The following is a 12,572-nucleotide window of genomic DNA, read 5'->3' as shown; positions in this document are numbered from 1 at the left end:
TCTCATGTCAAAAAGCTTGTTCCTGCCATGGAGATAATCAGTTAGTGCAATATCCTTGTGATTACAGCAATTAATTTTCAGAGGTAATTGTCAATTCCTAACTCTAGCCCATTTGAGAGGAAGAATGTGAGACAGCCAAAAGAAGCTGACTTAATTGATTGGGGTGCAAAAGGTATTGGTGGATAAAAGGTGGAAAGGTGGCAGTGGAAGATAATAAGAATACAAATAAACCCTGGTTACTGACATTGAGAACACTTCCACTGCAAAACCTGAAAATAATTTTTGGTCTTTAATCTCTCTTGAAGCACCAAGGATGCTTAATCATTAAAGGAGAGGTAGTAGAGCCATTGTGATCCTTAGTTGTGAAAGGACAAAATCATTTCTTAGAGCCTAACTGTTCACAGCAGTGGTTTAAGACACTTTGAAACCAACTTCAGAAGCTCTGTGGGGCTTCCATTTCCATCACTCTCAATCTGGAGCCTGGTAAGAAATGCTACCCAACCTTTTGATTGCCTTTTGAAGAAATCTCCCACCACCCTTTGAAGAAATCTCCCCACCGCCCATCTATCCCTCATGCCAGAGTTGCTGTACTCAGGCTGAACACTGCCTGGCCCTATTTCCAAAGACCCCTCTACAGGCATCGTCCCACCCTGCTGCCTTGCTGACTGGCTGGGTGATGCACTATTAGCATGGCAGCAATGAGGAACGAGTGCATCAGCCGATGAACCAGGGATGCTGGTGTAGGTGCTGCAATACAGCCACTACCCATCTGATTTTCTGTGCCAGAGCTGTCACCTGAAAGGAATAGTATGGAGAAGCTCATCCCAAGGCTTCCCCTCGCCTCTCCACCTTTCCCCTCCCCTCTTTTTTTGCCTTTACTCAATCTACCATTATTTAAGATTTCAGTAGGCAAAGTGGCTGCATCCAGCCAGTGCATTTGTTCCTTTTTAGCCCACTAAAAGTTTTGTCCACCACTTGATTATGTAATTATTTCATCTGTTTCATACACATGCCTCCTTTCCCAAATGGGTTAGGGCTGTGATTATTGATTGATAGTTAATAGTAATCTCTGTCCCCACTTTTTAATCATACCAACCACACCAATCAATTGTATATGCAGTGGGCATTTCAAACATTTCAGACTCAACATTAGTGGTATGCAAAAAGGAAACAAACACCCAGCCTCAGCCTGTCTCAACTGATCTTATGAAACTTAATTTGTTTAATACTTGAATGAGAGACTACTATGAGAACCTACAACTATTGGCTAGATTGGGAAGAAACAAATTCTGGAAGTCAGCCATGGCAAACCAGTTGTGAACTATTGCAAAAAATAGCTGCATGGACACGTCCATGTGGTTCCCTGAAATTGCCAAGTAGGATGGCATGGATTCTGTCTCTAAAATAATCTCTTGGAGATTAGGATGGCTGGTGTGCAAAACATATCTGGAAGGGGTGCACCGGGAAGATGAAGGCTTTATTAGGCTTGACCCTCTCCTGCCAGATAGGCGGAAACTGCAAGAAGACGCTAACCACCACTTCAGAAGATGCTGGAGAAGCAAAAAAATGCAGGGAAGAGTTATCTTTGGAGGTGGGGCACAACAGCCTCCTCTCTCTCACTTCGGCCCCTGGTGAGGTCGCTTTTGGTGCTTTGTAATTTAATTTTCTGTAGCAAAAAATCTAAGATCTCAGGATCTCACACCCATCCCTCTTCTTCCCAAGAAGGACATTGCCTTGGTACTACAGTGGTTTAAAGCACCCTGTTATTAACACAGCTGCCTGCAATTTACTGCTGGTTCGAATCTCTCCAAGGCTCAAGGTTGACTCAGCCTTCCATCCTTTCTAAGGTAGGTTAAATGAGGACCCAGTTTGTGGGGGCAATAAGCTGACTTTGTATAAATATACAAAAGTATGAAGGCTATTGCTGAATGCACTGTAAGCCGCCCTGAGTCTCCGGAGAAGGGCGGCATATAAATCAAATTAAAATAAAATAAAAAAAATTAAAAAAATTGCTGTGCACACAACTGCATAACAATTCCTCAGTAGCATTCTTTAGCTTACAGTAACTGAAAACATCATTAAACGGGGCTTCCCCCTTTTTTTCCGGGGGGGGGGGGAACCCATCATTTTGGCTCTCCAGCTCGGGCTTCCGCTGGTGTAATCTTATGCCACTCGCTTCCCAAGTAGATTTTCCACCACATCTGCTTATTGATTTCTATATTGAGTCACTTAAGGGTTCTGGGGGAGGGGGGTGTTTTACAATCATGCCAAATGATGCTAAAACCTTCAAGGATACCCAAAAAATCAGAGCAAAGCAGGAAATGGTGTTCTTGAACACTGGCTATGTTGATGTGACATTTTATCAAGGTGACAACTGATACGCTCCTAAGTTTTCTCACAGATCTGTCTAGCTTAATAGTCCTTTCTTGGGGAGGTGGGGGTAGGGAGAGCACTTATGACTGATCGAGCAGGGGGAAAAAGTTTTCTGGAATTCGAAGGTAAACTTTAAAAACGGGCTGGGAATAAAGATATGCCTAGCATTTTAGGAAGAGGATAAGCTTAGGTGGAGTCCAAAGGCGTTTGATGCTGAGACAGGCTACGAGGAAAGAAAGGAGACTTTACACCATCCTTCTAAAGTTATGGGGTCCCTAAAACGATTTCCACGATCTGGAATGCTTTGCTCAAAAGGAAGCATTAAAACCACGCTGAAGAGGCAAATGGTGGTTTAATCTGTCCACTAACAGGAACGCAGGGCCGTAACTCCCTTCGGCCAATCTACTCAGATACGTAAATTAATCGACTTCAATACACCGAACTCCTGACAGACGCATAAAGGACCCGAGAGCTGAGACGGACACTTGGCTGCCTTTAGATGCCTTTTCCGGCGAATATTGTTGTTTGTCGACCCGTCTGTGCGCCCTACAGGGGGGCAGCGCGGTGATGGAAAAAAAAGCAGGTCTGCGCATGATTGGAAGCCGTCTTCTTAATGTGTTTGATCTGGGTAGGGTTCCACTTTGGCTCTCCCGAGCAAGGAGTTCAGTCTTCCGCCAAGCCGCCGCTTCCTTCGCTTTCTGCTTCCCCGTTGACCCCCGCGGGGCGCCTTGCCCTCTCTGGGCAGAGACTGGGCTGCCCTGGAGGATCCTCTCAGTCGGCCCGAGGGGAGCAAAAACCGCGCGGGGCCCCAGCTCCAGCTAGCAAGAAGCCTCCCGCGCGGTCGAAGAGACGGGCGGGTAGCTCTTCGCGAAGGGAGCAGCCTAAAAACCAACAACCGAGAGAGCCTCGCCACAGGCGCTCCCGTCCGCCTCTTCTCCTTCTCCGGGGCAGGGCGGGGAGTCGAGGAGTCCCGCTGGCCCGGCACAGTCCGCCAGGGCTCCGGTTCCCCCATGGCCCCGCTATGGTTGACCTTGGCTGCCGCCGCCCTGGCTTGGCCCTGCCCTGCCGCCCCGTCGGAGAGCCGCTTCTCCGAGGCCCGGGTGGCGCGCTGGGCGGCGGCGGCGCTCAGACACGTGGCGGCGACTCAGTGCCCCGACCGCGGCGGGCTCTTGCCCCGGTCTCAGTGTCAGCGTTTGGTGCGGCTCTCGCAAGGGCCGGGCCCTGCCGTCTATATCTCCGAACCTGCCCGGCCGGGTCAGAAAGTGCGAGCGCTTCTGCCCGACGGCTGGGGAGACAAGCCTAGCGCGCCCCTCGTCTCCAGCCGGAACCAGAGCGGTGGCGGCGGACCACAGCGAGCAGCCCTCGCACCTGCCGGCCAAGACGCCGTCTTGGTTTTGGACCCCAATCCCGGCGCCAACTTCGGCCACCCGCTCCTGCTTTTCTACGTCGACTTCAACGTCAGCCCGCGTCGGTGCCGCAGCCGCGACCGCCTCTACCTGGGTGAGTGAAATTGAAAAAAAGAATGGAGGCGGCGGGACTGAGGTGTCCCCTCTCCCGGGGCATCTTGGGCAGAGTCCAGATTAGAACTTGGAATACAGGTAGTCCTCGCTTTATGAGCACAATTGAACGCAACATTTACCACCGTAAGTGAAAAAATGTGTTGAGTTTTGCCCTTTTTTAAGACTCTTCTTGCCACATTTGTTAAGTGAACCATTGCAGTTGTTAAATTAGTAACATGGTTGTTAAATGAATCCCGGCTCTCTGTTGACTTTGCTTGTCAGAAGGAACATTGCAACCATTATAATAAATATGAGTCAGTGGTCGTCATGGCATTATGAATGTAAATCATGTGACGGTGGGCATGCTGCAATGGTCATAAGTGTGAAAAAGGGTCATAAGTCACTATTTTCAGTGTTGTTGTAAATTTGAATGGTCACTAAATGAACTGTTGTAAATCGAGGACTACCTGTATCCAAGTTCAGGCCACACGTGAAAATCATTGTGTTCTGCCTCTTGCCATTATGAGCTGTAATTTTTCCGAGAAGGGAACCTACCTGTCATTAGCATGTTATCATCAAAGTTGACTCAGCCTTCCATCTTTCCGAGGTGGGTAAAGTGAGGACCCAGATAGTTGGGGGCAATATGCTGGCATTGTAAACTGCTTAGAGGGGGCTGTAAAGCACTGTGAAGGGGTATATGTCTAATTGCTGTTGCTATCATAATTGTGTGTGCGCGCACCTTGGAGGCAGTGTTGATTCCTAGTGACTGCCTGGACGTGATCCAATGAAATCTTGGCAAGATTTCAGAAGGGGTTTGCCACTGCTTTTTTCCTTGGACTGAGAGTGATTGGCCCAAGGTCGCCCAGCTGGCTTTGTGCCTAAGGCAAGACTTGAACTCATAGTCTCTACCTGATACCTTAACTGCTATACCAAACTGTCTCTCGTTTATAATCATCAGAACATAGCAATTTAGAAAGCAATATGCGGTAGTCATTCTTCTATCAGGACCTGTCATGTTTGAGGACAGTAGAGTTTAGACTCTGTGCCCAGCTTTTCTTTCCCCCTAGGCTAGGTCATGCTCTTTGACCTATCCCCAGATTATCTTTCTTTCTGGCTAGTCGATATACCACTTGCTTTTATCTGCCTCCAGATGGTCTTGCTCACACTGAATCATGTTGCTAGATATTTCATGCTTTCCTAGGTGGCATTAGAAAAATACAAGAAACAAGATTGTTGCATATAGTGGATCTGAATGTGACCAATTCCAATTGCTGGATCAGATAATGAACTGCCTAGTTTAGCATTCTCTTCATTCTGAGGCTTCTGGAAAATCACCTAACAGAACGTGAATGCAATAGCCACTTTCACTTGAACGTTGATTTTTCTAGACATAATATTCCTAGACTGCAGAAAATATAATCGTCATGAGTTGCAGTCACCAGTAACTTTTGTATACTTCATGAATTTGACTTAGTTTGTGTGCTGTCATATATTTTTCTGCCTAGTGGCACTGCACTCTACATTTGAATAGTACAAGAAGACCTTCTGTCATCTTGGGAATAAGTTATGGAATAAGTTATTTTGGGAATAAGTTATGAAATAGTGGCAAAATCATGTTGTGAATAATTATGTACACTCTGTCATGTTCTTCCTCAGATTGCTTTTTTGAAAGGGTGAAAGCACCACAGACTGTAGCTTTTCCTTAAAGAGAAACTGACCAGGTCCCCGTGTAATTTTATATATCCATTCTTGCAACCAAAATTGCAATAGAATATTCTTTTTCCGATGCAGTCATTGTACACAGTATTCCAAGGGGTTTTATTTTAACTGATTCCTAAATTTAAGAGAACATTGTAAAAAAAAGTGATTATGAAGTGTTGCTTTTCCTGATTAGCAGGAAAGTCCTGACTTAGCTAGAACTCAGGGGAATCTCCTGTCAAATCTGGAAACTCACTGACGATCAATACATTTATGTCACTAAGTAGACCTTTGCAGAAAAATACCTGCATAGTTCCTCTCAGTGTTTTATGTCAAAGACGCTCATTTTCTTCTGTGCAGGGAGCTACGAATGCTTGACTCCTGTACAGAGAAATCACTGTGAGAACCAGCTAAAGCGCAGACCAGGACGTGGCAAAGGGCGGAGCCAGCGCTCAGCAGGACACATGCGCCACGAAGAACCACCAGTAGGATTCTGCGAGATACATTTTCTGCCCCTGATAGTGGTGGCACAGGATCTGAAACACCTGCAAAAATTGCACTGCATAGGTGGGTGCCTGCACTGGGTCTGGAGAGAGTTACAGTGCAACGAGACTGGAAAGACGTTATCCTTCATTTTGCAATGAATCATTCTGTCAATCTAAATTTGATTCTGCTGCATCTTTCCTCCAAAGCATTATCATGAAAGATGGCTGCAGGAAGGAATGTCTTACTAAGCCTAAACTGAAAAGGTAGAACAGTAATTTGAAATTTTGGAAGGCAAAATATAATAGACAATGCTGATAAATTCAGGATCAGATAAGACTTTGAGGCAGCTGGTTCTTATTTTCTTAAACCAGACCTTGTTAACTTGCCTGTGTCCTCACCTCATGTAGATCGGTTTCAAAAATATCTCTCTCTTTTCCTTCCTCAGATCTCCATGGGTACAGCCCATGCCCACAGCCACTGCCTCTTGTCAGTTCTAGTTCCACAGCTGCCTACTGCGAGCTCAACAAGAATACACGGCGGTGTCATCGCCAGCAGGCTCCAATGTACAAGTTGTGCCGCATGTATCAGACATGTGATCATGCAGTACTGATTGCAGGTGTGGAGTGGTGCCCGGGGGCTACTAAGAAGTGCTCATTCCCATTTGGAGTTGGTAGCGAAAGGGGTGTAGAGAGATGAGTTTGAACCCATTGAGCACTGCATCATATCCTTTGGAGAAGGATGAATACAGGCAGGGACTATAGGAGCTCTTGTATTGTTTTGATGCATCTCAGCTTAAGGTGCTTACCTTTGACAGTTATTCTCTTCCAGGTGGCTGGCAGGAACAGGTCACCTATCCCCACCATGCCCAAAACCTGTTGCTTTTCTACCAGATGCTTCGACGAAATGGTTTCCGCCAAGAGCATATCAAGGCTTTCTTTGCCAATGAGGGACCGGCTTCAGGTACTAAAACAAGCATGCTAGAAGGGATGAGAAAGTCCCTTGTTCTTCAGTGGAGAGAGTGGGATAGTCAGAAAAGAAAGCTTCTCAGTGTTAATGGTGTTTGGGATGTGTTTTGAGCTGAGAATCCCTTGTATTTCAATAGCAGTTGTATGTCCTTTCACTTTCTCCTCCTGTTCTCCTTCCCACCACACATACAGTAATTCTTTGGATTAGAAGAAGACACTCTTAGGTGGTTCATCTGTGGATGTGGAGGTTGTTTTGCAGTCCCAGTCTGGAAACACAGAGTCTAGCATAGTTGGGGCAGTGTTGTAACTATGAGTGTTATTCTGTGATGCTGTTCACAGTTTTCTATCAGTTTACTATACAAATACATACACACTCAAATAGAGAAACAACTTCCCACTAATTACCATCTGGATGCCAAATTAGTTCTTCCATTTCCAAATTCTACTTCTCCATGGCCACTGAAAGATATGTAATCAGTACCATAATCAATCAACCCACAATTGGCTCCAGATGGCATGTCTTTGAGAAGACAACTATTGGATTGGTAAGTCTTTTCCACAAGGAGGCATGAGTAATCCTTGGAAATTAGAGTTGTAAATAGAATAGGTAATGGGAAGGATTGGTTGGGAAGATACCAACTAAAGAAGAGTAATGTCAGCTGGCCTTTCCCCATCCTCTTTCTGCAGTGGAGATGGGAAATGTGCAACCAGCCACAGAGAAGTTGGCCATCCGGTCCCACTTGGCACTTATCTGCCGTAGCCTGCACTGTGCTGACACTCTGGTACTCTACCTCAACAGTCCAGCTTCCAGTGATGGCACCATGTTCTTGTGGGATGCTAACCATAATGGCATTGTGAGTAGGGTCTGGTGGGAATTGATTGGTGGGGTGGATCCACATTGAAAACAAAAAATGGCTGCCCCAAAGATGCTTTTTTTTCCCCCAAGAGGCAACTGGATTTTCTTGTTTTTCTTTGAAGACATTTTGCTTCTCATCCAGAAGCTTCTTCTATGGCCATAAAGAGGTGGAGGTGATTTAGCTTGCCACCTAGTTCTTTTGAGGAATGATTTTTACAGCTGAGCCAAACTCCTCTATCATCATTAGCTTATATATTGTAAGTCCTTAGACAGGTCTCCATTTGACCATTTGCATGTGGTGAGGGTTTCATTGACTGGAAATGGACGGTGAATTGAATCGGACTTGTGGAAGGAGGAAGGTATCATCCTCACCTGTCCCAACATGTTCTGGGCAACCCAACAGGAGGGAGAAGAGAAGCTGACAGACTTGCAGGTAGACCCAGCCCTCTCTTCTCATCTGTCCCCTTCAAAGGCCCATCTAGGTCTTTCATCCTTGCCTGCAGGGAGAAAGGCAACAGCAGCTTTCGCACAGGGTGCTGGCCCCAGCTTGCTCTTTCCAACTTAATCCAGCTTCTTTTAACTTCAGGGTGGGAAAATTCCCTTGATCTCTGGACCGTAGAGTTCAGGTGGGGGAGCCGGGACAGAGGAGCCAGTGTTAATGAGCTGCCCTTTCCCCCCCCAACAGGCTGATCCTAAGGAGCGTTACACCATCTCGGAGCTCTTAACAGACTTGGAAAATTGCAATGCCCGACGGGTCCTGCTCTTTCTTGACCAGAGCTATCCAGGGCCATTGGTAAAGAAGCTTCAGGCATCGCAGCGCCATCCCAATGTAGTGTTGGTACATAGCACCACTGCCCTCCGAAGTGGATCAGCTTTTGCTGAATTCTGGGCAGGACTGCAACCTGACCAATGTCTACTTCAGCATACTTTGCCGGTAAGTGTTTAAGGACATTAATAGATGTAAGAATGTAAGAAGCTCGATCTGAAGTCTTTTGCACCATCTGCTATCTGTCTCTTTTAAACAGGGCTCTCTTATCATGCATAGCATGTGCTCTGAGAAGTTGTCATCTTTTAGAAGATTCTCTGTCAATTCTAAAAATGTAAAGCCACCAAAATAACATTAAAATCCAATATTAATGCTGGAGTTTCAGATGATTTTACAACAGGGACTTTATTTAAGAAAATTTGTATGGCGACCAATTCATCATGTGATTCTGGGCAGCTTACAGAAATAAAACCCCAATTCAAAACCCAATAAACCCCCACCCTCCTGACAACAACAGTCAAACCAACCACTCCATACCACCCTGCAATCCCCAGGCTTGTTGACAAAATCAGGCCTTTTGAAAGAGTATCAAAATGGTGACCATTTCTGTAGAGATGATGTTCCACAGGGAGGGAGCCACCACAGAGAAGGCCCTTCTTTTTGCATCCACCAGTTAGACTTCCTTTAAAAGGGTGATTTTACGACAGGGATTTCTCCAGGGATGGCTTTTAGCAACTGGGACAGTAAGAGAATTGGAAGGGACCTTGGAGGTCATCTAGTCCAACCCCCTGCTCATGCAGACCTGTATTAGGGATTTGAACCACCGACCTTTCTGATTGACAAGCTCAGCATCTTAGCCACTGAGCCACCTAGGGAGCCGCCAGAATCATTAACAGGACAGCTGACCTCAGTTTTCTTCCAATTGCACACTGGGGAAGATGGGATCAAATTTGTCTTCGGGAGTAAAAATCTTTGGCTACTTTGCACAATCAAAAGTTTTGTATAGATAAACCAGGTTCTGATAATCTGATAATCAGGTTGGCTTTTTCTTGTGAAGCAATATGTGCTGGGTATATGGGTGATGGGAAAGAATGCTGTCTCTAGGGCATATAGTCAAATGCTCTTGAATGGCAACATAACAGATACAGGCTATATTTGCCTGGCATGTGGAACAAAAGACTAGCTAACTATATTTTATCTTATTGAATTCTGCAAACCGACTTGTATTATGCCAATCCAGAAAACGGACTAATTGAGTAAACCATGGTTATGCTCTCCTCTGAAAATGATTACTTTAACACAATGTTATAGTTCACCTGCTTTCAGAATCTCTGCATTGAAGAGAAAAAAATGAATGCTAGATCAGAAATACTCAGCAAAATAGTCTCTTGATGTGAACTGGAGAATTTGAGCTCATTTGATGGGAGAACTTGGGTTTATTGTATTTGCTTTTTTAAGTTCTACTGCCAAAATAAATGTTGAATGTTCCTAACTTGAAAACGCATTTCAACCATAACTGTTTAAATCTGGTGACTTACATTTAGTTGCTGTGCCTTCAGCTGTAATCAGTGGGAGCTTGAGTCACAACTAATTTTTACAAAAGATTTAAGTGAAATTTGTGCAATAAATGTTCAGCGCCCAAACAAGAAAATTTTTCTTGAAGTCTACACAATTGAAAGCAGATGGGAACTGACGATGATCTGACTTCTTTTACTGAATAGCTTTATGAGGTGATGATGTACAAAGTTAAAGTCATGAACTGAAGCATCCCAATGAAATTGATTCTGAAAGTTATCCACCGCCCTTCATAGTGAAGCCAGTTTGCTCTGTTTTTTTCAGGTGGGTTCGTGGTCTGCAGTCTTCGCCTCTGGCACTCCAATCCAGCTGCTCAATGTCACATTAGCAGGAGCCCCTTGCCATTCTGTGCCACCCTTAGGAGAGGAAGAACGCCAGCGTCGCTACCACGGCTGCCAAAATCTTCCCACCATGTTGTGGTATCAGAGCAGGCATCAACAGGAACTACAGCAGGATGACTGATCAGGGTGGGCACTGTCTTGGGGGTGTCTACAAGGCCCAGAGCCTTGTTCTGTAACCAGAGGCCCTTTCCTCTAAGGAGTTTTTTTGGCTTTGAGGGACCCAAATGCAATTAACACCAACAGTCATCCAATGGGTGGATATGATACTGTTGCTGGACATTGCCATAGTAGGGAGAAACGTTCCTAGTAATTCGTCTACAGTGGACTGTACAGAGTTCAATTTTCCAAGGCAAAACAGAGAAACACATGTGCCACTGTTGGTTCTTGTGTTAAACACAGATGAGAAAATGTTAGATCATAAGTGGGGGAATGAAATTGGAAGATTCCAGTCAGAAGTCAGAATATATTTGTGGGGAGGGGGAATAGACTTCTAGGATAACAACTTAATGCCAGGGAGAGTAGGAAATGCACAGTGGAGGAAGTACAAGTGTAAAGGAGTAAAGCATCTACACTAGTGTACAAACTGTGCTGCTCTCTTGTGTATAGGAATCTCCCCCCACACACACAACGCATATATCAATTTCCCCCTCATGTTTTTCTCCATATAATACTCAGAGCATCCTGGTGAGACAGGAATGGGTGGGAAGAACAAGTTTTGAAACAATCAAGCTCTTGAATAAAAAAAGCACTGTTCTCAATTTCCAACTATGGCTGTTTACTTGGCATGGAGACCCATAGAGTTAGAATTAATACAGGGGTGAATGCAGGGGTGAAATCCAGCAGGTTCTGGAGAACTGGTAGCGGAAATTTTGAGCAGTTCAGAGAACCAGCAAATACCACCTCTGGCTGGCCCCAGAGTGGAGTGGGAATGGAGATTTTGCAATATTCTTCCCCCAGGAGTGGGGAGGGAATGGGGATTTTGCAGTATCCTTCCCCTGCCACGCCCACCAAGCCATGCCCACAGAACCGGTAGTAAAAAAAATTGGATTTCGTCACTGGGTGAATGCCCTCTTGCTGCCACAAAGGCAATCTAGCAAAGAACCTCAGGAAACATAGCTAACTGCTCTTGCTTTGGAAAGAGTCAAAAACCTTGGGCTGGACGTTGGGATCATCCTGATGCGATCATGATCCAATGTGTTCCTGACATACAGTAGGCTAAATGTGCTCATTAATTTCTACCTGAAGCAGTTATTCCTCTGTGTTTTGATCACTGCAGCTGCAGAATTTTCAGCCATCCTATCACCTGAGTTTCCATAAATACAAGCCTGGTCATGCGATGCCTCGACGATGATAACAAGGACTTACAACCAAAATTCCAGTCCCAATTGTGGTCATAAGTCAAGAACTACCTATAATATTCTTGGTTATGTCCCAACTGTGGTTTTAAATTGAGAACTAGGTATAACATGCTGTAAAAGCCACTTTGGGGTGGTAATTAAAAATACCAGGCTAGAAACCGGGACACAATGAGTTCTATCTAAAGTCTGAAGCCACTTGGTTGATTAGGCCAGTCCCTCTCTCTGCCCTACGAAAAAAACCATGATAAACCACTTTTAAATACTCCCCCCCTCAAAAAAAAATATCAAGGACTTGTCCAAGATATCATCAATTAAGACTGATTCAAACAGATAGATACAGATATATACAGCATGTGTGAATAATCAAACCTGTGATAGGGGAGGGACTCCGATGTACAGATAGTTCTCACTTAACAATTGCGCTGCTTAGGAACCATTTGAAATTATGATGCTGCTGAAGAAGTAACTTTACAACTGGCTCTCGTACTTACCACCTTTGCAGCATCTCTGTAGTCACATGATCTAGATTCAAGCACTTCAAAACTGTCAGGCATTTTCAACTATTGCAGCATTCCAGTTATGAGTGCCAGTTTTGCACTTCAGTTGCCAATAAGCAGAGTCAATGGAGAAATGAGCAGTAAAATTGCAAATTGCA

General features: G+C 45.0%; 1 protein-coding gene across 2 annotated transcripts; it reads left to right on the top strand.

Annotated features, from left to right (window-relative positions):
* The first annotated feature begins 2,594 nt into the window (after positions 1-2,594).
* Positions 2,595-11,317, top strand: LOC117675275 (uncharacterized). Of its 2 annotated transcripts, XM_060687868.2 has the most exons (8): positions 2,915-3,873; positions 5,931-6,137; positions 6,502-6,672; positions 6,885-7,016; positions 7,709-7,875; positions 8,281-8,310; positions 8,563-8,811; positions 10,483-11,317. In XM_060687868.2, exons 1-8 carry the CDS (start codon positions 3,384-3,386, stop codon positions 10,678-10,680), a joined length of 1,644 nt encoding a protein of 547 aa, XP_060543851.1. In that variant the 5' UTR covers positions 2,915-3,383; the 3' UTR covers positions 10,681-11,317. The 2 variants fall into 2 exon arrangements, with proteins under 2 accessions (XP_034289645.1, XP_060543851.1); XM_034433754.3 differs by lacking the exon at positions 8,281-8,310 and having other exon boundaries at positions 2,595-3,873.
* The last annotated feature ends 1,255 nt before the right edge of the window (positions 11,318-12,572 follow it).

Source organism: Pantherophis guttatus, chromosome 1 (assembly GCF_059756535.1).
Source record: "Pantherophis guttatus breed Tessera chromosome 1, ASM5975653v1, whole genome shotgun sequence".
In the NCBI taxonomy this organism is placed as follows: domain Eukaryota; kingdom Metazoa; phylum Chordata; class Lepidosauria; order Squamata; family Colubridae; genus Pantherophis; species Pantherophis guttatus.
Note: the sequence above shows the minus strand (reverse complement) of the source record. Positions and strands in the feature narration are given on the sequence as shown.

Coding starts and splice junctions, on each gene's coding strand:
- LOC117675275 (XM_060687868.2), top strand. CDS start 3,384: ATGGCCCCGCTATGGTTGACCTTGGCTGCCGCCGCCCTGGCTTGGCCC. Junction 3,874..5,930: donor CCGCGACCGCCTCTACCTGG/GTGAGTGAAATT, acceptor TCTTCTGTGCAG/GGAGCTACGAATGCTTGACT. Junction 7,876..8,280: donor ATGCTAACCATAATGGCATT/GTGAGTAGGGTC, acceptor GCAACCCAACAG/GAGGGAGAAGAGAAGCTGAC.